This window comes from Haliaeetus leucocephalus, unplaced genomic scaffold, assembly GCF_000737465.1.
Source record: "Haliaeetus leucocephalus isolate CR32 unplaced genomic scaffold, Haliaeetus_leucocephalus-4.0 Scaffold696, whole genome shotgun sequence".
In the NCBI taxonomy this organism is placed as follows: Eukaryota; Metazoa; Chordata; class Aves; order Accipitriformes; family Accipitridae; genus Haliaeetus; species Haliaeetus leucocephalus.
Window position 1 is genome coordinate 1,833,171 of NW_010973132.1, and position 25,690 is coordinate 1,858,860.

General features: G+C 42.6%; 1 protein-coding gene across 1 annotated transcript in view; it reads left to right on the forward strand.

The window, feature by feature from the left end:
- LTK (leukocyte receptor tyrosine kinase) overlaps positions 1–25,690 on the forward strand; it is a 98,927-nt gene that overhangs the window by 45,506 nt on the left and 27,731 nt on the right. The window contains exons 3-10 of the mRNA XM_010580203.1: positions 911–1,066; positions 1,710–1,932; positions 9,837–9,976; positions 11,942–12,079; positions 12,990–13,142; positions 14,225–14,325; positions 16,225–16,391; positions 21,840–21,934. Of these exons, the coding sequence (XP_010578505.1) occupies positions 911–1,066; positions 1,710–1,932; positions 9,837–9,976; positions 11,942–12,079; positions 12,990–13,142; positions 14,225–14,325; positions 16,225–16,391; positions 21,840–21,934 (1,173 nt within the window). The remainder of the gene's footprint in view (positions 1–910; positions 1,067–1,709; positions 1,933–9,836; positions 9,977–11,941; positions 12,080–12,989; positions 13,143–14,224; positions 14,326–16,224; positions 16,392–21,839; positions 21,935–25,690) is intronic.

Below are 25,690 nucleotides of genomic sequence, written 5' to 3' on the forward strand. Positions count from 1 at the left end.
AGGGATAACATTGTGTCATTCATGTTTGCAAGGTCTGAATACCCTCTGAACATTAGGATCCCAAATACGAATGTTTAGTCTCTTATTATTTCTCATATGGCCTGGGGGGTCCTCCAGTTATTACTGTAATATTATTATTACTACCGAAAATAAATATCATACAAGTTAATATCAGCTTACCCTATCTATTCAGCACCACTCTATGTGGGAGAGCTTTGTGCAGCTAACATCCCTTCAGGGAGTTTATATTAGATTGATGAGAGAACAGTGAATTACTTCTTGTCTGGTTTCTAATATGCTGATTATGAGAAATTCTGGCAAGGATGATCTAGTGTTCTCAGTGCTGTGAATGGACTCTGGAGTTTAAGAGGGTTGTTCTTGTCCATTCTGTTGGAGGAAAGCAAAACTGTTTAAAAAAAAAATTTTTTTTAAATTAAAAATATAAAGCTTGCATTACTCAGCAATTCTACTTGAGACCCTGTCAAGCTCTTTCTATTGCTGAAAGAGGGTTGACCTTAGAGTTTAAATTGTTCCTCTCTGCCAAAACGCTAAATCCAAGCAGTTTCAATATCCTTGCTGCACTAGGTATTATTCTCATTCAGGATTTTATGTACATGCGGGCTAGACCTTCCACTGGTGTAAATTCACAGTTGATACCAGTGGGAGGATGTTATTTACACCTGCCAAGAATTTGCAGGGTTGTTTTTCATTCTGGCATGTTCCTTCACCTGCCCTGGGAGAGACTCTGTTGTTATTGCACAAGACAAACTTTCTTTTTTCCTTTCGACCCTTCCATTTCTTGGAAGGGAGAGCCCCTGTACACTGTACACGTGCCTATTCATGTGCCTGCATCACACCTGCCCCTTGAACTGGGGAAGGCCTCAATGAAACCTTTGGTTTCTCATAACAGAAATCTCTTGTATCATCGGCTCAAGCTGTTCATGGGTGACGTCTACAGACAGTTTTGGAAAACCGGACTGGGTGTTATCTTCAGTTGGTGTCCTGGTGTCTCAGGAGAGGCAGCAGCTGCTTCTGGAAAACAGTTCCTCCCGTGGAGATATTGAAGGTAGGCAGAGTTATAGTTCCCCTCGAATGGACATCTGCTTTCTCCCAGCACTGGTAGCAGCTGTGGGTGGCAGCAACAGGAGCCAGCAGGCTGGGGCCTCAGGCACATATCACTAAAAATACTGCTATGCGCTGGTTCTGGTGCACAACTCGTGTGCTGCCGGTGCCCAAGAGTCACTAAGAGCCATATAACGTATGTGTATTGCCTGAGTTGTGTATGTATGTAGCCTGTAAACAGCCAGCTCCTTTATACTCATTTTGTATGCCCCTGTTTTAGGATAAGCTACTTTTGCTTCCAGAGACTGGATTTTTCTTAGGAAATTCAATCCTTTACAAGCCATGGCTGGCTCCACATGTCTGCTGTCTGACTTGCGAAGTCTTTGGCTTTTGTTTTGTTGGATGTGTCTTCACTCTGTTTGGTTTCTTCTCTTCTCATTCCTTCTACCACTTCTTTACTTATTTCCCCCATTTTTACTTTATTCTCTTTTCTCTACTGTTATTTTTTGGGTTTTGTGCATAGTCCTTTCCTTTCTTCTCATGATTCCTTTCTTCAAACTCCTTATCCATTTTCCTCTTATTATCTGTCTTCCATCCACACTGTGTGTCTCTTCTTTTTTTTTCTTTTTTTTTTTTTTTCCTCACAGGGGACATTTTCCTCCTGAACACCAGTAGGCTCCCAGATAGATGTGAGTTCAGCCTGCATAGCCCCATCCTGCCTGGGAGTTTGGACTCTTGCTTGCTGGAACTGGCCATATGTTCACAGGATGCTGTCCCTCTCCTCCAGAGGTTCACAGTTGAAATCAGATATGTGGAGACAAACAGAAATATAATAATTTCTCTGAGAGTTGGCCATGAGGAGGATGCCGGGTAAGACAATCAATTTGCAGCTGTTTAGACTTTGAATTGCAGGGCAGCATGGAGTCCTCCAGGCCACTGTTTATCAGTGTCTTCTCCCTTCTTGAGATCATTGCTGCTGTTACAGCAGAAAATGAAGCTAGAACTGTAAGGATTGACGTGTGCAGCTTCCTGACAGGATGTCTGTAACAGTCCCAGGTTTTGTATGTCCTGTTTGCAAAGAACACACTTGCTTAGGCCTCACTCTTTTTCCCTCACATTGGAAGGGTCAGGAGTGGTTGACTCTCTCACTGATGCTAGGACTATAGCTGTAAAATCCACTCAGTCCAAAGACTGCCTTAGCAACATGACTGATATCTCTAAATATTCAAGGGGTCCTATCATTTTTATAAGAGTCACATTTCTCATTTTGAGGTAGGGTTAACATTACCTCTTTTGTAAGTTCCTCCTTCTGTCTGCTAAGTTCAGGAGCATCCTCTTTTGCTTTATTTGTAGAGTTCAGGGAGGTGAAAAGCAGAGGCTAGAGGTGAAAAGAGGTGAAGACAAAAAAAGAAAGTGCAGCAACCCTGGATCTTGTCCTGTATTCTCTTCTCTTTGATCTTCCCAGTGGTTTACTTTTTCATTCCTGCATGTAGCAGAATGCAGTAAGGAGGAGAAATGGGCAAAGGGAATGAATCACAACAGGAAAAGTAGGAGAAAAGTCCACGTGTCATCTGATTTTGCCATTTTCCATGTGCTTGTTTTTCCTTTGCTGCAATCTGCCTTGTAAGAACCTGGGCCAGACACTCAACAGAGCTTTTCATTTCCATCACCTGACTGACTCCCATGGAGAACTTAAGCAATAGATCCCAGTTCTTGTTTTCTTTGAGTCCTTTGGCACTCCCCAGGCTGCCATGGAGATCTGTAGCCAAGACTCCTGGTCAGCCAAAGATAGCAGAGTTTGACCAAAAAAAGGTATTTATTTTCTTTCAGATCCCCTCCCCCCTCCTGCTTTTAGCTATTGCTCACTTCCTTCCTGGCTACTCCTTCCCCTTCTTCTTGCCAATTTCACAAGGAATCTGTTGCATTTTCTGGGATCAGTTTCTAATGTCCTTTTTTACTTATAACTGCCCTTGCTGCTCTAAGTACTTGACAAGCCTCTGCAACTGCAGCCACAGCTCCATTCCCCTCTATAAACTCATAAAATACTCTTTTGATATATCTAGCTGACCAGACCAGGCTTTGATCACAATCACTGCAGCATCTCTGGAATGGATCAGATATGTTGTTTAACAGCTTATTTGAGCACTGTAAAACAATTCTATATGAAATCAAGGATATCATCTCTCTCAAAGTGATGGCATTTAGATTTATTAGAATGGAGTTAGCTTTACTGGAAGTTGGCATAGAGACTGGTATTACTTTTTCTTAGTGAGTGAAATGAAGCACTGGTAAGCCTAGAGGGTTTAGTATTAAGGTTTTAAGGATGGAAGGTGTCTGAGTCCTGTTCTAAATCAAGATGGAAAGGAGGGATAGAAAAGAGACAAAACAAAGTTAGGAACCATGTTAGGCCAAATACCCTTCCTTTTTCCATTCATTACAGGGAAACTTTAAAATCTCTGCACAATTCCAGAAAAATCTGAGCACACAGGCAGGACAAAAATTTATTTCTAACACAGTGACTGAGCTGCTTCTTACTAGGCAAGTAGTCCGAAATGAACATTCTCTCCATGATTAAGATTTTAACAACATTGGTTGTTAAGAAGAGAGACCATCCTGAAGTGTTCCTGCTTTCCAGGGAGTGAGAGTTCTACAAGCTTTTCTGTGTTAACCAAACACTGCTGCACAATTTAGAGCAGAACAAGGAGGAAAATGAGCAAAAGACCTTGAGATAGACATCTACATGCAGCACATAGTTTAAACATTGACAATTACTACCAAGGGATTGTCTTGAGATCAGAGTAGAAACTTAGATTTAGGAAAAAAGCTAGCTGGCACTTCTTCAGAAAATCCTGCTTCGGTCCCTTTGTCACCCCTCAATTCCAGGATCAAGCTATACTTCATCACAAATTACAGCTGCACCAGACCACTTCAGTGAACTGTCCTCTTTCTGGACCTAGAAATCTTCTCCTGATGGTGTTTCCTCCTTCAGGATGCATCAGCTATACAGCTCCCAAAAGCTTAGATATATGTCACATGTGAGAGAAAGTTGCTGTCCTGTCCACCTCACTAACTACTAGGATTTACCATTAAATTGGTAGTATTGAGGCTGACACTCGTTTTTTCACATATATACCTTAGTGAAAGAACAAAGAAACACATGGACCTTCAGATACCATGTCCTCTGAACAAGTAGGGCAAAGTCACAGTATTTGTTGTTATACACCACATGTACAGACTGTGGGTATTCTGAGTTACTACCATTCGAGGAAGAACCACTGAGGGAGTGAGGTGTTTGAAATTCTATATATTTACAAAAAATACATAAAATTATATTTCTCATTATCTCCATAGAGCTTGAACATCAAGAGCCTGTAGCTTTGCTTGCAAGCCTGAGCCTTCTTCATCTGGCACTTGGCTCACAAAGCTGTCTTCATTTTCTCAGGGTTACAGTTACAGTGCTTGTTTAGGTCACATCTAATGTCTTTTTTACTATTTTGCTTATCCCACCTTTTTGCTCTTTACCATGCAGACCCAGAAACAGTCACAGCCGAAAATTCTTCTGAGTCGGTGTGCTTCTGTTCTGAATGGTTTCACATGTTTGTGTTTGTTGTTGACCACAATTATTTCAGTGTTGTCAGCCAAAACTGTTTCAGTAAAGGGTTAGTTTCTTTCACTCTAAGTACTCACACTTCAGTGAAAATAAAAAAGCATCACTTGGGGCAGGGGTAATCTTTTCCCTTTCTGTGGTCAATAAGCCAAGTTGATTTTGTTCTGTTTTTTTTTTCTGAAATATAAGGCACTGGCCATGGTGGTCTTGGTAGGTCAAAAAGCAAAAAGTTCATGGCCGTGTGCACACATGGGTTTTCAGTTAGCCGACCTCACAAAACAATTATTGCTTAGTTTTCACATCTTCCCCTTTTTGGGGGGAGTGGTGGTGCTAAAATGCCCTGCCATTCTCTGAGACACTTGTAGAAACTTATCATCTTTGACACTTCTGTTCTACTAATGTAGTTATTTTTTATCCACAAAAGTTATTTAACTCCTACTGTCGTACACGGAAACATTGCCATATAGCTAATCTGAATGTCTAGAAACACGTATGGTGATTTGAGTTTCATAAATTAGGTGTCCAACCACATAAGCCTTTGAAAGGTAGTAGTCTGGTAAGCGTCCTCAGAAAATGCCTAATATGTACTGACAACAATGAGCACAGTCATTTCAATTAAAAAATGCAGCTAGAAAAGGAGAGGCTGTCCAGCCATTATGTAAGGCCATGATTTTTGAATGCTAATCTGGGAGTGTTATTTACTGTCCCTCATGCTTCTCTTGAAATTGCACCCAAGAATACACTGGATCAAATAAGAACCCACTAACTGGTTGGTGAAAGCAAGAGGGGTAGGCGTGTGTTCTGCTCTCTCATCTATTTCTTTTTAAGTCAAATGTCTAGAAATGGATGTTTGTGAAGACTTGCAGGCAACAGTTCCCTGTATGTAGAAAAGCAATGTAAAGCCTCTAATTTATATGTTCACTGATTGAGCCTAGAAGCATTTAGCATATATACCTTTGTGCAATAACCGATGCAGTGAGTCCCCCTAATTCAGAAAAGGTTTTAGCTTTCCTGTTCAGCTTTATTGAATTTTTCACTCTTAATGAAGAAATTGTTGTTCTTAATATTAAAAGTCTATCTTAAAATTAATGATCAGTTACCTTTGTTGGATAGGGAAAGGCGTGGCATAGAAAGGATTGGTAAGGAGGGGCAGGAAAACTTTTGCTCAGCAGAGGAGATTCAGAGGCTAATGAAAATCAAAAGTTGAAATTATAGGTTTGCAGGGTGAATCGTGAATTCCCTTGCCTTAAGCATCAAGTTGCTTGCAACTCCAAACTTTCTATCCATGCAAATTTTTCAAAATTATGTCAGACTGTGATAGGCCTTCCATACATACAGATCAATTTTAACATCTCTATTTAGAAGAAGATTAATATTACCTCGTTACTTGAGATCTAGTTTGACATAAAATCAATAGTAAAGGTATTGCCAAGCTTGGTATATCTGAAAGCCTGCTGCAATGATCCATCTCCTGTTAGATCGACAATGGTCTTCGTTCCTGATTCCATTAAGAAAATTAAATTGGCTCTGACTAGCCCCTGTTTGGATAGTGGGACCAAGCAAAGACAGCGTAATTATTTACAGCATTAGAAATCTTGCTGCAGTTGGATCTTGGGGGCGAGGCTTTCTCTGAAGGGGAATACCTTGATGATGATGAGACTCCATACACAGAAGTATTTTGGGTGATGCAAAGCCACTTGTCATTTTTGCAGTCTCTGAATGCTTGCCAGCTTTTGCTGTGGTGTTATAAATGGAGTCAAATTTCAGTACTAGAGATATTTTAGTGCAGAACTAGAATGTTTTATAAGACCTTAGGGCTCTGACTGAGAAGAGCTGCCAGTTCACACAAGTAGTGGCCTTAGATAGTGGCCTTGCTCTTCTACCAGATGCCACCATTCTCCCAGCAGAGATGGCAGAATGGACAGTGTGTCTTTCTCAGTTGTGACATTTCAGAGGTTGGTTTATTGACTGTTCTGGGTTTGTGTGGTGGGGTTTTGGTAGCGGGGGCGGGGGCCGCAGGGCCGGCTCCTGTGAGAAGCTGCTGGAACCTTCCCCGGCTCCAAGTCGGACCCGCCTCTGGCCCAGGCTGAGCCCATCAGTGACAGCGGTAGCGCCTCTGGGAGAACGGATTTAAGAGGGGGGGAACCTGCAGTGACTAGTGGGGTTGGAATGTGAGAGGAACCCCTCTGCAGACACCGAGGTCAGTGAGGAAGGAGGGCAGGAGGAGTTGCCCCTGCAGCCTGTGGTGAGTCGGCAGGCTGTCCCCCCCCAGCCCATGGAGGGGAGCGGGGGAGCAGATGCCCACCTGCAGCCCGGGGAGGAGCCCATGCCGGTGCAGGGGGATGCCCCCCAAGATGGCTGTCACTCCATGGGAAAGCCTGCGCTAGAGCAGTCTGTGCCTGAAGGACTGCAGAAAGGACCCATGCCAGGGAAGTTTGTGGAGGACTGTCTCCCGTGGGAGGGACCCCACACTGGAGCAAGGGAATGGTGAGGAGTCCTGCCCCTGAGGAGGAAGGAGCAGCAGAGACAAGGTGTGATGAACTGACTCCAACCCCCATTCCCCGTCCCCCTGCGCTGCTGGGGTGGGAGGAGGGAGAGAAAATGGGGAGTGGAGTTGAGCCAGGAAGGAGGGAGGGGTGGGGGGAAGGTGTTCTAAGATTTGGATGTACTTCTCATTACCCTTGTTTTGATTTGATTGGTAGTAAATTAAATTGATTTTGTTTTTCCCCAAGTTGAGTCTGTCTTTTGCCCACGACCATAAGTGGTGAGTGATCCATCCCTGTCCTTGTCTCAACCCACAAGCTTTTCTTTATATTTTCTCCTCCTCATCCCACTGGGGCTGGGGGGGGAGGACTGAGTGAGCGGCTTCATGGTGCTTTGTTGCCAGCTGGGCTTAAACCACGGCATTGACTTAGATCGCCAGTGGTTTTCATTTATTTTGATATACCAGGCTATAAATGGCAAGTTCCAAAGTGTCTGGTTCATAAACCATGGAGGATTAAGGTGCAGCAGCTGAACTAGTCATTGTTTTCAGCTGTGGGGCAGTAATCTCTTTAGTTGCTACTACTAAATATAACACTGGTTGTGAATCAGAGGCTGTGTGCTACAGGTTCCTGCACTCAGGGGTGTGGTAACACTGGTGATACTGCAATGCCTCAGCTGCAGGGTGGGTTGTAACTTGGTGGAGGTACTAGAACTATGTCTCAGTGCTTGAAAGGTCTAGTACACTTAATAGGTAAATTCAAAAGATTTAAAGATTGTTCTTACCTTCAGTGGCTCATTGAACCAATTTGATTAAGGCCCGTTGATTTTTGTGGCCAACAGGATGCAACGGAGTGATGAACAAAGCTGTGTCATGTAGCAGAAGTGATTCAGTTCTGTCTCAGATGCTGTGCCACAGTGTGGTGGGGGGGATATATTTATAAGTGTATTTATAAGATACATTTATAAGTGCCAGACATGCCTGAAGCTGCACTGTAATACAAAAGAAAAGCAAAGCAGTCACTCTCCTTTGTTGGATAGTAGAGATGGTGCAGCTGTGGTTCAGGGCCGGACATTTCTGAAGCTGAATGAAATTATATTGAACTATTGAATATGATACGATGGGACAGGAAACAGGATAATTAGGGTCATCCTGATAAGAGGAGCTCAACTTCAGATGAGTGTAGGGTATCTGTGGGTATTTATGTGTGTGTACAATAGTGAAAGTGGAAGGTGGGGGGATGCCATAGAAGAGATAGTAAGAAACTCTCACCAGAAAAAGGTATATAGCTGATTTGTGGAGGGAAGAATGAGTAAGATAACGAATTAGTGGCAAGCAAAAGCAGAGAGGGTGATAAAAAAAATTAAAGTTGCTTTGGGTTTTTTGCAAGTTGCAAAGCAGGTGGTCTGTGATTTTTATATTGTGTCCAGTAGAGATGTGTTTGTTGTCCGGGTGTTGCCTTCTAATGTGTTTTTGGTACAGGACGAGGACTAGATGGTCACTTCATGGCAGCTGAAGGCATTTCCCAAATGAAAAAGTAATACTAGGATCAGAGCCTGAGCCACCTATCTTAACACTGTGCCTTAGTCTCCTTATCATCCCACTGGCACTAACTTAGAGTCGCTCATCCAGGGTGCCCCCAGCAACAACGGCAGTATGTAGGGTATGGGTAAATTTATCCCTGTCTGGTACTCTTTTCAGAAAAGAGCTTAGAGCAAGGATTCCTTTGTCACTATCCTTGCTACAAACCCTTTATAAAATAATAACATAGTTTTAACTGTATTTTATTATCTTGTTAACATGAGGTAGAAGGACAGTCTTAAAAAATAATAATTTTAAAAAAATATATTTATGAATCCTGCTGGATTTTTTTAATGACACCTGGATACCCTGACTTCCATCAGACTGATTTGAATGAAGTACTTTGAAAATTCCCATTTGGTATCTCTCTCTAGCTTTCAATGCCTAACAACCATCTTTAAAATTAGAGTGCGTGGGACCATCTGTCTTTCTCTGAACTGCCACAAGTGCTGCACAACTGAGAAACCTTTGCTGTATAGGGTCTATGGCATTTGTTCTGTGGTGAAATGTAAATTGCCAGAGCAATCTGCATTTTCTGGAACACCAATTCTCTTCTTCCCCTTGCTTTGTGGGTGCACTCTAGTTTGTTAAGCCAGGAGATTAGACAGAGAATGCACAGAAAAAGGTCCTCACACTTGACACAACCAAGAAACATTCAGGGCCAGACATTTACTTCCAGGACATACAATGTCAGTGTTAGCTTGAGTTGATCCAGAGACTTGTGCAGCTGCTTGGTTGATCTGTACTTGCAAGAACAAACAGAACACAACCATGTATGTGGAAGGCACATATTGGGGGCGGGAGTGTCCAAAATTGGTGGTAATTCAAGCCCCATTTTAACCTAAGAATCATTGGGAATGCTTGGATCTTTTCATCATTAGCAATAGGATCTGTAGCAAAGATAACTGAACATGAGCTTGTTAGACTGAACATCACTTGTTTTATATTAATATCTGTTTGTTATGTTGGAGCTTACATTCATCAATCTATTCCTCATGTGGATACTATTACTTCTATTTGGTACAGTGCAAAATCTTTATGCTAGAGACTCCATGGATTCCAGTGTGCTGTGTGTATGTCTGATAGCTCTTTGATGTCTTCTAGGATGAAATGGAAATACCTGATAGCCCAGATTGGCCGAATAGAAAGACCTTTTAAAATCACCTTGCTGTATTCCAACTGTGGAGCACAAGATGTTGGAGTACTAGCAGTGGGCTCCTTGCAACTCAGGAACTGCTTTCATGGTATGTTGCAACAGTCAGGTTTGGAATAACCAAATGCAGTCAGAAAAGAGCAGCATCCTCACCAAATTTGATGAGTGTGATGAGGGAGTTGGTCAGATGGGATTTAAATGAAATCTGAGTCTCCTCTGGGGTTTCTGGCAGTGCTTACCTGTCAAGGGTCACATTTGCCTGTGTTTTATGTGTGTGCACACATGTGTACATGCTCCAAAGGCAGGGCTGAAGCTCAGAATTATAGAACTGATTTAAGTCATCCTCTCTGCTTTTCAGCTTTGCTTTGCTTGATCTTCGTATGAGAAAACAACAGGGTTTATGCTGCATCCAGCAACAGGGAGGGGAAAAAAAGTCTTTGCCTAGATTATTTTACCATTTAATATTTTTCTTTCTGAAATAATCAAGAACAAAAGACTACCCTGTGTCACTAAAGCCTTTCCCATACTGGGGCTCTATCTTCCAAATCTATTAAAAAAACCAACCATTGATCTACATTGGTCCATGGGGTCCATTTGCTACTGCCAGGCTGAGAACTTCTGTCTAAAATGAAAATAATTGGCATGTAATTATTCTCTCCAAAGTACTCAGAAATCCTCAGTTTTACCTGGCACTTGCAGTCCTGTTGCGAATGTTGTGCAAATGATCCTCAGTAGCTGTGCAGAACCTTGCTAATATCATTTAGGCTTCTTGGAAGTATAAGAGTCTGTCGGCACAGGCAGCCTGCAGGTTGGAGACATAATCACCTTCACTTCCTGGTTTTCATGCATTAATATAATGCTACTGCCTCCATTTTGCAGACACTGTAGAAATAGGTTGGAATGTAATGTGAAAAGAGAATACTGGTTTCACAGAGCTGTTTCATAATATATCGTGAGACTGGTTTTGATCATATTAGAGATTTAATTTTATTGCAGTCATTAATCTTTTAATTTAACAAACGTCATATTTTTAATGTAATGAGTTTTTGACAGTCATGGAGTTTTGAGGAGATGCATACAGCCTGAAGGACTATGCTAAACACTCAGTCCCTAAATAAGCTGATGCATGTACCCAGCACAACACAGTGCCATGAAGAAATACTATTTCAGACTGTGTACCTGGATTGCTGCAGAAGTGTCCTTTTCTCCTGGAATTGGTTCCCTAACTTTTGCATTTTTTCCCAGAGCAGTAACTATCCCAGTGGAACTTCTGTGCAGAGCTCTGCTTAAGGGGAGCAGGTTCAGAAGAGACCTACACAAACCTGCAGGTCCGTAATGGACCCATGCACACACACATCCACAGGACAGGCTGGGTGCATTAAGAATCATGCTTTTGGGAAATATCAGACTTAAAAATTATGTTCAGCCTGGTCACTGAGTACTTGTGCAGTCAGTCAAATGCTCCCGGATTATAGCTGACTAGACTAGCTAGGGTGCATGAGTAAAGTTCCTGCAAAATGAGTCAACTTGCTGGGGAAGCAGCTATCATCTTGGGCTGGATGCCTCAGAGCTGGCACAGAAAAGCATCAACAGCATGAGTGTTAGTTAAGCCTGAGTCCCAACAGGGCATAGCAATGTGTCTGTCAGGACCAGAGCTAACTGGGTATCTCTGCCTCCAGCAGCAGAGGGTCATGCAGCATGCCACAGCTGCCTGCCAGGTGCACAGTCATGTGTGCAGAACTGAGGAGCACACCACAGTAGGAAACTGCAAGATCCTTCATAAAAAAACATCCAAAAAGTGATTATCTAAAGACAAACACAGCAGAAGACAGTACCTGAGAGAAAAAGTAGCAATAAATTTGGTCTCCATGAGAGCTGAGGTGATCTGCAGGAATGTCATGCTGGATAGAAATCTACATGGTAAAAAGCAGAGATGAGTATCATTTATGACCCAAAGGACACTTTTTGACATCCTACATGTGAAGGCTGATACACATGAAGGGTCATACACATTCTGCCAACTCATCTCTGAGTTTCTTTAACTTTTTTCCTTTAGATAAAGAAAACCAAGATCTTTCTATATATGACAAAGGCTCCACCTTCCCCTGCCTTCATGGAGGCTGTGTCAGCCACCTACAAATCTGTGAATTCATCAGTGATTGCCCTGCCAAAGAGCAGGAAGGAGTGAGATGTGGTGAGTATGTGGCATGGCACTTTGTGGGAACCTTCATCCCATTAGAAGAAATAATTTCAAATGAAAAATAAGTTAAATTGATTCCATCTCTAGATTAATTCAGTGGTTTGCCTCCTGAATTAATTTAGCCTATTTACATTAATTGGATACCAAGATTCTCTTTGAAAATTCACCCTTTATAGGATAAAATGGATTTGGGATGTTTGGTTTGTTTTTTTTAAGCATTTCAGTAAGGAGCTCAATGACCTGCCTTTCATAGTTGCTGCTACTTCAGAGGAAGGCAAAACCTTATTTACATGTCTGCAGCTGAGTGAGAAATTCCTTCTGGACCCGAGGTCTGAACCTCCCTTCAGTGGAAAGTGCTGGTCATCTTTCTAGTGCCAGCCACAAACACGGTCATAAATCTGTCCCTCCAAGATCCCATTTAAGAGTTCTTCTTGCACATCAGGACAGAGAAATCCCCTGACTCAGTATAGGTCGTGCTAAGAAGCATCATTTAGCTTTGTTGCAAGTACAGTGGCAGAGATCGAAAACAATCTGTTGATTGGCCTTCTTTTAAGTGGACACAGAAACTTTGTGATGCCTGCAATTTCACATGCAGCAAGGCCTTTGCAAACATATGGCAGTGATTTACCATTCTTTAGATTGTGGGAGCTGCAGTTTTGTACAGTATCTAGAGCAGGACAGAACTGCAAAATCTCCAGTATCTCCAGAAGCAAAGTGCTGGCTTTCTAATGGTGACTCTGGAAATAAACAAACGAGACATATTACTATTTTGACATTGAAAAACTGTGTAGCATAGGTTGGATAGCTTAGACAACCACAATGAGTTTTGACTTCTGCTACTGTTTGTGTTCTTCCATAATCAAGTTTCTCCTATTTTCCTGCTTTTTCTTATTCTCCATTGTAGACAGTCTTCCAGAGGGCTCACATTGCTCTTTTGAAGAGGGTCCGTGTGGCTGGACACTGAATGAAACTGCAGCATCTCCTTGGTCTGTTCGGGGCTTTACTGATATGACTCAAGATGACTCATTTGTAGGGTCTACCTTGCAAACCACTGGTGGTAGGTTCCTCATAGTTGTCTCTTTGTGTGTGTGTGTATATATACAATACCCCTGACTTTAGGTTTTTTAAATTGCTTTAAAATTTTTGGCATCATTGGCAAATGAACTTTAGCATTAATATTATCTACAACAACTTTAAATGTAGCTAAAGGTAACTTTTGAACATGGTTCAAAACTTTATATGAAACAAGTTCTGCAACAAAGTTAACACAACTGTTGGAGACTAGGATTCTCCTTCACCTTAAAAAAATTATAGAATGAATTCTCTTTTCTCTGTGTATACTTCTTCCCTCCTTCTTCTTCTTATGAGCTATGCAACTGCAGAGTACTTCAGCAGCAACATACCTGCTGCATCACAAAGTAAAAATTGCCCAACAGAACTAGGCAGCTTGTAGAAACAGATCTTTTGCAGACCATTGCCAGACTCTGCCAGTGGGTTAGGAAGAGCATCACGTGTAAGCATATCCCAAGACCAAGTGATCATACACATTCTGTGCCATGGAATACCACAATAAAAAAAAGGGTCACATAATTTCCAGAACTGTCAGCTTGGTAAATAAGAAGAAGGGATGCCAGACCCTCACATGTTCAGGTTGAAATTCAGAAGCATTAGCACAGATCAGTCTTGCCTCACAGTTCCCTGTCAAAATGAAGGGGGCTCATGAGTGTCTTGTTTGTCTCTTGAGAGCTTGTATAAACTGTCCCTGGGAACAAAGACTACAAATAAGCTCTTCCAGCCCAGTGTTTGTCTCAGCAATAGTCATTGATGCTAATGGTGTAAGAATTAGGGCTGATCAGGAGTTCACTGTAGATTGGTGTGAGCCCCTGTATGGGAAGATACTTGAATGGTGTCTGAGGTTTATGCACTCATGTTCCAGGAAAGGGTTTGGGATGTTGACTTTTGTGCTGCTAAAATCTACCAGAGCACTTATTACATCCTCACTAATAGATTTGCTCCCAAGTCACGCTTGTCATCTTACTTACATTGTACTTCAGCACAATGATGTTAAATTATTTCAAGAGAGTATAAAAAAAAGCAAAACATTATCTTGTCTTTTCTGACTCACTTTTCCCTTCACAGGACACTTCCTCTACCTGCGAGCAGACAGCAATCAGACAAGCGGTATGGCCAAGGCTTACAGTACCAGTTTGCCAGCCAGTATTGCCACTGAAGACTACCAGGTATATCACTCTGTCTTAGCATCTTTGTGGAGTTAATCATCAGGCTGTAGGCACTGCTTGCACAATTAGCCAATTCTCCTGTGCCTCTACACTGTACACTCTACAAAACACTGGAAGGCAGGAGAGTTGGCTACATACTGCCTAGCTAGCTACTTGTTGAAAACTGGAAAGGAGACATGAGGTGCATCCCCAGTAAGTGAAAGCAGGAGCTCCAAATCAAACTCCTCAGTACGGAAAACTCCCCAGTCTAACTGTAGCTACTATTCCTCTGAAGGGTACCCAGCACCCGAACTGTATGTCGTGGCCTTGGTTTATAGGAAAGGGAGGTGGCTGTCTGGGCTGTTGAGACATTCAGTGTACCTGCTGCTGAGACTTCTCTTCATAAATTCTGCAATACTTTCATAGGAGTTAACAAACTTGGCAGTTTCACTGAGAACAGGAGTGTGAAGTTAGTAGGCACTAGATTTTTCAGGAATAGATGAAGATAATAAACTTCTGTTCACATTCTTTAGGAATTTCAAAAGGTGAGGCTAACCTGACATGGATAAAATCACATAACCTGCCTTCAGCCCAAATCTCTACTGAGAATAAGGGGAGCTCTGAGGTGCTGGAATTAAAAATATTAAATAATATTGTACTCATAACACTTAGGAAAATTAAGCTGCAAGTTTGAGCTGGAGTCCAGCCCTGCTAGGGGAACACAGAAAACTTTGATGCCTCCTAATTAGACCTGGCAAAAGAAATATAGTGCAGGCGCCAAAAACGTAATTTCAGCATTTATATTTATTTATAAATGCAGGTCAAGTTTGCTGGGTAGTTCCAACAAAATAAAATGTGCTTGGAGCTAGGTTCACAAAACCAGGAGGAGGAGAAGCAGTAACTGTTGGTTATGGTGTACAGGTCACAGGAGATCTGGACCCATTCTCTCCTCCACTGCCAAGGATTCAACCCATATTTCAGGAGCAAGGAAGTTCCCATGGTTGTTCTTTGCAGTGCATACATGTGTGTGCTCCCTTTCCTGCTGGTGCTGGTACTCTCTGTAATACAAAGAGCAGCTAGGAGCTCTAAGCAGTGGTGGAAATAGCAGTTGTCTCTTGCTCTGTGGTAAAGTGGAAGTAGTCACTACAAAGAAAGAGGAATGAGTCCTGCTTCAAAATATTCACTGGCCTGGTGATCAGGTTGCTCACCTGTCATATGGGTGCTATGGTCCAGATGGTGCCTATGACTTGGAGCAAGTATATGGATTGAGGTTTCCTGACTCTAGAGACAGCCTAATTCCTCATTTCAAGGGCATTTGGGGCAGGACAGCTCTCTCCTCGGGGTGCTTTTTTGCCCTATGTAGTGCCTGGATATAGCTTCAGCTATATCAGTGTGACCCATTAACCTGGGTGGTTACAATGGGAATCCTTAAAAGATTTAAACTGTGGTTCAAACCCTTTCACAGGAATCTTTAAGCTGGTGAGAACACTGAAGAGGAATGCAGTTAGGATTGTTTTTCTGCAATAACCTAACTGTAGTAGAAGCATTTAATGATAAAGCATTTCTTGAGTTTAAGCCTGTGTTCCTCTGCTTTACTACTTTTTGTTCCTGAAGGACATAACAAGGAAACCAGTGCTTTCTCACCCAGATGGTCTCTGAGGTCATGGATATTTTTGCCAGTGGTTGAAGAACAGCTGCCCAATGGGAATGTCAGTCAGGGTCTCCACCAAGAAAATTCTGTGCTAGGAACAGCGATGCATCATACACAAGCAATGAGGAGGCCCTAGTGGTGTGCATGCTTAAACAGTTTGATCCAAGATCAAAGGTTTGGTGTCTCAAATCCCCAGGGAGGGGAGAAGTGAGTACCTTTCCCTTTTTACCACAGGATACCATTCTTTTTCTCTTCTTCCTCTATTACAGATCCAATTCTCAGTGCATGTTTTTGGCAGCTACAATGGTACCATCTCCTTCTCAGTCAGGGAAGAGATACAGGAAGCTCCAATCACCTTGCCAATGTGGGAAAGGGCAGGGACCTGGAGTGACCACTGGTTTCTCATCACCTTACCAATGCCAGTGCTTCAGAACCGGTAAGAGCACCACCAGCAGCATCCAGGGTTATCCCTAGACATTTAGTAAATTGTTACTGTCTTTGTTGTGAAGCATCACTTTCATTCTTGCCTTCTTCCAGGGCCATTTCTACTGAAAAAATTATAGGAGTACTGCAATTCTGCCTGCTGAGGAATTATTGTCATGCGTACATATTTTCGTACACATACACAGCTTAGCTCAGCACAAGCCCACACTGTGTGTCTTCACTTCCATGCAGCCTCAAACAGTGCTTAGGTATTAGGAATAGCAAGTGTCTGTACTAGAACCATTTTACCAATCTGAGAAAGCTAGTATACTCACAGTGGCAAAGTGCTCCCACTAGGGAAACAGCTATATTAGCATAGCTGCACTTTGTACTCCCACAGTAAAAAAAGCCATGTGAGTCAAGTGAGTGGTAAAACCACAGTTTAGCCAATACAACTGTCTAGTCTAGGATCTATATCAATGCAGCCTAGGCAGCTGGAGATCATTCATTGCCACATCACTGATGCAACAACCTCAGGAAAAGACCATTGCCCAAATTTGCCTTGCACTAAAGTTTTCACAGTTTTAGATGTGAAAATACAGCATGATATTGGTTTTCAAATAAAGTAAAATATTGAAGATTCAAAGAATTTCAACCCAATCTAATTTTAATCTAGTATTTCTCCTCCCTCACCCAGTGTCACTTGATCTCAAGTCAGGTAGTTGGTGTTGGCAGCAAGGTGTTTTGCATGACACAAATGGTTTTTAAATTGCTCCAATCTGGTTTTTTGCATCTTCCTCAGGAAGGCCTATTTCATGTGACACTTAATACAAAAAAAACCCTCAAAGTCTATACAGTGAATATTACAAATGGAAAAATATCTACCAGATATTGGCAATAAATAATGTCTCAAAACTTCAAGGATTAGAAGGTGTGAGGGGATTCCTTTTAACTTCAAATATGCTCTGCATCTTTGTGTAAAAGGCTAAGTGATTTGGGTCTGGAAGTGATAGCAGCTCAGACCCAAGCAGCAGAAAAACTCAGACAGAGAGAATATTGTTCCACCCTCTTTCTAGTTTAATTTCATTATTACCTTTGGTCTCAGCATTATCATGTGTTCACCATACGTACCTTTGCCATGAATTATTCCTTTAGGATAGGATAGGTCTGCATGCTGGCAGTGTATTCAATATTCATGTCTGACACACTCTGGAGCCCTGTGGATTAGCATCTGTTTAGTTCTGCATATGTAAAGTATGACCAGTGTATTTGTCCAGAATAGCTCTTTTCCCCAGGCACTTTCATGTGGACCTAACCACAGCAGAGTCATAGGTTCATAGAATGGTTTGGGTCCTTAAAGATCATCTAGTTCCACCCCCCGTGCCATGGGCAGGGACACCTTCCACTAGACCAGGTTGCTCAAAGCTCCATCCAATCTGGCCTTGAACACTGCCAGGGATGGGGCATCCTAGTCTTAGGGGCTCTTCAAGGTTTTTAAGACCTTCTGCCTCCTCTGATACACTGTCCCTTATGCTTGTCCCCTGAAGCCTCTGATTTCGGCATCAGCCCTCAGTTCTGAAGCAAAATGGGTCTTCTGTGGCAGGAGGGAATGGACAGCAAGGGGCTTTAGGGAGCACTAGTCAGCACTGCATGAAAAAAAATTGGTATTCAAATACTGTAATGTTTGAAAGAGTTGAGCACTTAGACTAAATGGAAGAAGTATGTAGGTCGTGCATGCATGTATTTATGACAGTCTGTTTCAAGTAGTTCCATCTTGTTTCACTTCATGTAACCTTTCTGTATGCCTTTAAAACTGATGCGGCACAACAGTGACAGTCACTGTGGGTGAGGCTGGAACTGTTCAATCTAGCAAGCAGACCTGTGCTACCTGAGCTAGCCAAGTGACTAACAGAAGTAACAAGTTGTCATTTGCTGCAGTAATGTATAGCAGAAACAGAAGCAGCACACACTTTACTGGAAGATATTGCAGTTATTTGCCCCAAGTGAGGAAACCCTGGTCGTTGTGCTCCCAGGACATAGGCTCCATCCCAGGCCTATTGCCTTGTTCCTTCCATGCTCTGCTCTTTCTGTCCCGTCTGACCTGCTTCTGTGAGCACTTAGTGCCTTTCTTCCTTGTTTTCATATACTTGGTCTCTCCTCCTTCAAGCTCCCATTTGTGAACCCATTTTATCTGTCTCATGCTTCCAGTTGTAATTTCCCTTTCTGAACTCCTCCTTGCTTCTTGTTTCCATCTCTCTTCGAGCAGGTGCTATGTCTCTGTGAGTTGTTTTTTTTATTAAGTCTGACTCCCTTTCCTGCACTTCCATTCCCTTCTCCTCCTAGTTATCTCTTGTGCGCTTTTATTTCGATGATCCCAGACTTACAGTAAAGGTTTATTCCCAGTCTTCCTGTTTGACTGGCTATTTGTTTCTCTCTGTAGATCTCAGGCCCAAACCCCCTGCCCACCAAGTCAAGCTCCCCTGCTGTAAAGTTCCCAGGGAGCTCCCCAGCCTTTCCAAGATGCCACCTTGTTCTGTCTGGATTCAGTTTAGGCAGCTTTATTCTCTTATTTGGCCAGGATGAGCAGAAGAAAGAAGGGTTGGGGAAGAAAAAGTGTATTCATTAATTTGGAAGGGCAGTTCTCACTTCACATAGCTGAGGCAGGACCTGACACAGTTCATAAAAATACTGCCATGGAAAGTACTGTTTAACCCCAGACTTGAAGATATCCAGGGAAGAGGAGACTGCAGGATTACAAAAATTCTACCAGCCATGGAAGTGTCAGGGATTTTACATTTTCAAGGACATTTTACTAAAATTTGAATAGATTCTCATTCAAATGGGAAAAAACCCTCATCCCTGCCATATGAGTCTCTGCCTCACAAATTTCAGATCCCACTTCCAATACCTGGTAGCACAGAGCACGTGAAAAGTTGTCAGCATTTTCGAGCATGGTCAAAATGAGGAACCACTACATTGCCTCATCCTCAACACTGGCAAGACATTTTGACTGCTAGGCAAGTCATACCAAATCACCCAAAATAGAAAAGTTCAGCCTAAATTGGCTTAAGTTTGGTGAAGTTGCAAACAATTGTAAACAGAGGAGTATGGTGAACGTTGCTGTACAATCTTAGTACAGTTTGGTATAAAGCTCCATGAATTACTTTTCTGTATATCTGTGGGTGCTGGCAGCTTTCCTTGTTAATGCAAACTCCAGCAATTCTGCGTTTAGGGAATTTTTTAGTACAGAGTTTGGGCTGGCATGTCATTTTCCTGTATCCTGAATCTTCAGTAAACTCCTGTCCTTCTCTTGCTATATGAAAGGGCTATATTTTTCCCTGGTTCATTGAAGCGATGAGAGGCAGTAGCAAAGTAGGTGGGAGGGGACAGATCACACAAGGAGAAGGGGTAGACATGAATTGCAAACAAATAGTTGCTGTAGCAGGACATGAACTGCTTCATGGGGCCAGAAGTAGAGAAGCCTTAGCGGATAGAAGGAGGCAGCCATGGAGGGGATATATAAGTAGTTTTTAGCAACAGCTTTGCCCAGTGAATTTATTTCTTAGGAGAGAAGGAAGACAAACTACACAGTTTGCTGATCAGCCTCCCAGTTGGGCATCTAGCTACTTGGAAAACTGCTTTTGGTGATCAGCTGGCAAATTCACTCACTTGGTTCACACACACAGGGAAAAAGGTTGCTATCAGAAGAAAATCAGACAGGCAGAAGACCAGACATCAGAGAGCTGGAGAGTGTAATATGCTGAAGTCAGCAAAATGAGCTCAATGAGCAGGAACACTGGAAACCCCTCTGGCTAACACAGCACAGAGTTCAAAAGGCAAATTCCTCCCCTTTTTCTGAAGTTATGAGGAAAGGGAGGCATACAGAGCCCAGAGCTTATGAGATGTCTATTCTCATGCACTGGAAGAGGGGGGGGTCATTCCCCAGGCTCCCACTTGTACTCCGCTGGAGAAGAAATCTATCTTGTAGCACAGTGCCGTGGGCCTTCTCCTGCTCTGACTCCATGGATGAGATGCAGCAGATTGACCTGACCAAGGGTACACTGCCACATGGGTGCTTTAAGTAAAGGGTAGGCTGTGGTGCTGTATCTATGGCTGTGGGCCCTTGAAGTGCCCTAGTCCTGGGCTCAGGGTGCTGTGACTTTCTCTTCCATCAAAAGGCTGGGGGAATTACTGTCTTGTGTCAGTGGGCTTATGTACAAGGTCTCAAAATGCAAAAGTATTGCTCAACCTGCTAATAAAGAGGCCGGTTTCTGTAGTAAGCGGATCTAATGGCAAATTCCCCTGCTAACCCCATAGCTAAGAGAGTGGTCATTCAAGAGACGCTTGATTTGCATTTGCTGCACCAACACTTACTCCCAGAGTGCTCAGATCCTGTAGGTGTGAATGCTTTCATTTAAGCACAAGGGGCCATTCTTGGGTTGGGGTAAAAGCAGTTTATCCCTAAAGATTTTGATGCAGCTATGCAACATTATATTAAATGTGGATATGGACCAACATTTGGCTGGTGGGTGGAATACGCACGTGTACTTTATTGCCACTTATTTGGGACAAGTGTGTTTGTAGGCTGAATGATTAATGTGTTAGGCAGGTCAGTGCTTGATCTCTCATAAATCATCATTGAGCTTCACAGTGATAGCAATTGAGGTCCTCTCTATATGCTTTTAATAAGCTCTAAATGGACTGGACATCAGACATCTGTTTATTTCTGAAATTTAATGAAAAACTATTCAGTCCTATCCATTAGAAGGAGATCCTTCAGTCCATTTTCTTTCTTCCTTGTGAATTCAGAATGTGATAATGCACGTGGGACATGACAGACCTCCTAGATAAGTAGCTAAACACCTGGTCATGGTGGGAAAAGATGAGACACCCAGAAAGCAAACACTTCGGGGAGTTATGGCTGAAATTTAACATGTCCTGACCTTCAGCTGAAATAAACTCATGTTACATTGGCTGAGGATCAAGCCCAAGATTCCTGTCCATTTGGATATTGTTGTTCTGTTCAATTTTTATTCTGGCTATCTCTTTGGGGATGCAAAAGGAGGAGATTCTTTTTTCCATTCCCTTTTGCACATGTCTAATTCCCTGACTATTTATAGCAATTGAATAAGGATGGTTGTCTGTGTATAACTATTAGTGAGGGACTGTAGCTTGTGTTTCTACATGTGTGTGCAGATAGCAGGGGAAGTAGGGCTCTAATTCTTGTTACCTGTGAAATGTGGCATTATATGAATGTTGGCTGGTCTTTACTAATGGTTGATGTCTGGATAAGATTTCTATCAAGCCCTTTTGGCTGCTCAGCAGGGCTTGTCTAGAGGAAACATTCTAAATATTGATGATCATGATTCGATGATAAGGGAACATTGTATTTTTAGGCATTGGGGGTTTTTTTTCTCCCCTGCCCCTTTGTCTTCTCTAAAATTTCTATCTTATTGCAAAGGTTTCAACTGCAACTCCTGGCAACCTGGGGCTGGAATTCCCAAGCTGACATTGCTATCGACAACATTACATTTGGCCTTGACTGCTTCACTGAAGGTGAGCTACAAATATTGCAGAATCCGTTAAAGAATTTGGGTAGTGTAAACAGCATCCCACAGATCCAGGACACACACAGTCTGTTCTCCCCACAGAGCGTGCATGGATCGTTTGTGTTAGCTTTTACAGCACAGTGCCATTTTACCTTGGACTTACTGAAGATTGCAAGTAGAGGCAATTTTGCAGTGTGTCAGAGTCTCACAGTGCTCTTTTTTTTTCTAATGTGGGATATCCTGTATCACAGAGTTGAGACCTGTCTGTGTCTTGGCAAGAAAAACTAGACTCATTCCTTAGACCCTAAGTGGAAGAATTACATCACACTGTTCTTCAGCAGTCCCTGCTGACCTGTGCACCCTGGCAATTGATAGCCGAAGGGAATTTGTTGAAATCAAAGGGGAAAGTCACCATATTTTAGAGGAGGAAAGGAATAAAATGACTCTCTGTCAGTAAAGTTTAGATTATTGTGACAAGTTTGTTTTACTCTGCAAGGAGGTACATCAACTGTCACTGCCAGATATATAACAGACATGCTTTCCTTTGCTTCATTACTGCAAACGTGACTGATGACAATGTATTCCACTGAAAAATGGAGCCAGTGATACCCTCTGAAGCATGTTAGCAAGAGTTGGATTTTCTTAGCAGACAAGTGGAAAGAGGTTGGATACTTGAACCACTTGCAAATGTTAGAAATTGCCTTTTTGTCTCTGGAGAAAAGACCTGTATGCTCTGTTGTAAAGGAACTGGAGAATATGCAGCACTTGAATTGTGACTTCTGTTGCAGGCAAAATGTGCATCAGTGGTCCTGTACCACTCTTCATGTGTCACCACACCTAGTGTGTCAGCATTTAGGGTAATAACGTGTCCCTGCAGAGACTAGCTGTAGCCTAACATAACATATGGGAAGGCTTATGTCAGAACAGACATGTGTTAAAAGTTCATCAACAAAACACCTTGTTCCCTCCCACCTTTGTCTGATTCAGTCTCTTGTTCTCTGTCCCTTTGTTCTTTGGGCATTGAAACCACCCTTCTATAAAATGCTGAGCATGCACATTTTCATTTGAAATTAAGAGGAAGAGATGTTCCTTGATGGTAATGTTATTTGTTCACTTCAGCTCCTTAACACCCCTGGCTCCCAACACTTTGGGACCTCCATGCTAACGCTTTGTTTTGAAATCTTTTGAGGAAACTGAAGGAAGTGATTCCAGATGCTCTTGTGCCAGCTGATGTGCACCCAGCTGCTGGAGTTTACTGCCCTTCTGAGAGCAAATACAGCCTCCAGTTTACCCACAGACATTTTGCTGGCTCTGGTGTAGGGATGTATCCTTTGGCAAATAGGTGGGGCATAAATGCCACTGCAGCAATGTTTTTGGAGCTTGTCCCTTAGACCGCCCAAGTTACTCCTCATTTTCAATTAGTATAAATCACACTGATGTCCAGGAGCAGCTGGCACTTATCCCATCTGAATGCGTGACCCAGAGACGTGTGACTCGGGCAGAAGACAGACATCACAAAGGAAACATATTTCTCGGAAGCTCTGCACTTGCTGCTGTTCCTTGAATCCTCTTTACAAATTGACGTTTTCTCGCCTCTGAAAGCAACCCCCTTGCATTTGTCTTCTCATGACTTTAATTCAGTTAGGTTGCAGAGAAGCCCAGCAGCTCTGTTGTGTTTTCAGTAATGAAATTATTTCTCCCTGGCAAGGAGAGGTTTCAGATGTCAGAGATGGAGCCAATTAAGATCCAAGCAGTGAATTCTTTGCGTGAGGGCAGCAGGAAGGATGTATGGCAGGAAGGAAGAATTTGCTGCTTGCTAGGATGTAAATATTATTTTCTCCATCTATTTCAATCCTGTAGTTCAATTGCTCTACCAAACCCAGTGCAGACTCTGAAAGCACTGTTTGTCTGTATGCAAGCAGGGAAAAAAGGTAAGGTTTTCCATGGACCTCAAAATCAAGAGGAAAGATTCAGTAAGATTCAGGAGGAAAACAAGTGGGTAGTGAGGGCAGCTCAAGGGACATCAATAAGGACAAAAAAACAGACAGACCATTCTTTGGATGGCAGCTCCTGGGCAGGGACAGATGTTTTCCCTGTGAAAAAGGTGAGATGAAACCACCTTCTGGTTCATACAATCACCTTGTGTACAACGGTGTCACAGACCAGGTGACATGGGTCTAGTTTGTTGTGAGAACTTTTAGGGGACAAGCATAAAGATATTTTATCGTTTTAGTTAACTAGTGCTTTCATAGGAAGAGGTCTGGATTTTGAGTGTCTAAATATGAAAACATGGGCTGTCATGGCAAATAGAGTGCTGATTGTTGCCCCCCTCAGTGCTTATGTGCTCACTGCTTTTACTATTACCTTTTGGTGCTCCGAGCATTATGTTTTTCCAATTAAGATCACAGGTCTGCAGTCTATTAAAGTGTACTCTATTGCCCTGGCCTAGGGATTACATTTTGTTCTGTGCATCATTTACAATTTCCCAGAAGACTGGTTTATAAATGGCAAGATTGTCCAAAGAGAGCTTTTGTATGACATATTTCTAGTTCTTGACTTTGAAGTCCCTGACCCAACAAGGTCTGGTTCTGTTGATCACCAGTCTCATTGCTTGAGGTGAATGGTGGGGGATGGGTCAAGCCTCATTACTGCCTCATTTCCCTGATTTAAGGTGTTGACTGGAAATGCAATAGATCAGCCAAAGGGATGGGGTAGGGGGAAGCTGGTGCAGCTTCCTCATTCTTTGTCCCACTCCAGGACAAGCTGGAGAGGCTTCCAGAAATAGTCAAACCTGCATCAGTAAGGTGGGATCTCTGACGAGACCATGCACACTTTGAGGATCCTGTGGGGCACCCTACTCTGGTTAATCCTGGCCACAGGACCACTATATCTTTTTTCATTACAGTCCCAGAGACGGAGAAGTAGAAGTGAGTTACTTCAGCTCTTTGCCTGCAGGAGATCCCCTGTCTTTCTTCTTTACTCTTCCCCCTCTCCCTTTTCAGTGTGGAAATCAACAGCATTAGCTAAATTCTGGAGAAAGGAGTCCTGTGCTCTTCATATTTTTCTGATATAGGTACAACTTAATATGAATTAAGTCTTGTTCCCTTCCGTTCACTTACAGTCAACATGTTGGCTGTCAGAGGAGGAAGTGGAAGCTAAAATAGACTGGAGTACCAGCCCCTGGATCCCAGGGCTACACCATGTTTGTAGAAAATGCCACCTTACAAAGTCATGTCTGACACTGCATAAAACATCAGCCTTCTAAGAGTTAACAGCTCATGTGGACAGGGTGATGCTGAGCCTGTCTTGCAGCTTTTCTGCTGCTGAGCACGGAAGAGACAGAAACTTTCTTCTAGCACGTGAGGGCTTGGGACTGTTTGGACAAGGAGGAAAGATTGTTTGTTTGGAAAGGAGGCATTGCCTTAGGATACTCAGTTGGGATGCTGCAAAAAAATCCATGCAGACACACAAACCGATTCTCTATTTCAGAGAGTGATTTACATTCCTTCGTTCTGGCAAACATAACCAGACTTCTTGTACGTCTCTGTATCTGAAACTGTTGTGACCTTTGGGATTTGTAATTCAGTGCAGGCCTTGGGAGACCAAACATCTTTTCTGGCCATGCGTTGTCTTTTTCATTTGGTTTTCCTTCTTGTCTTTGATCCAGTTCATTTGTTTTGGGTTAATTTCATTTTTCGCTGGCTTGACAACTTCATCCATTGAAGTTCTCTATCTTGGTATGAACAGAGTGTGTCAGTACAAA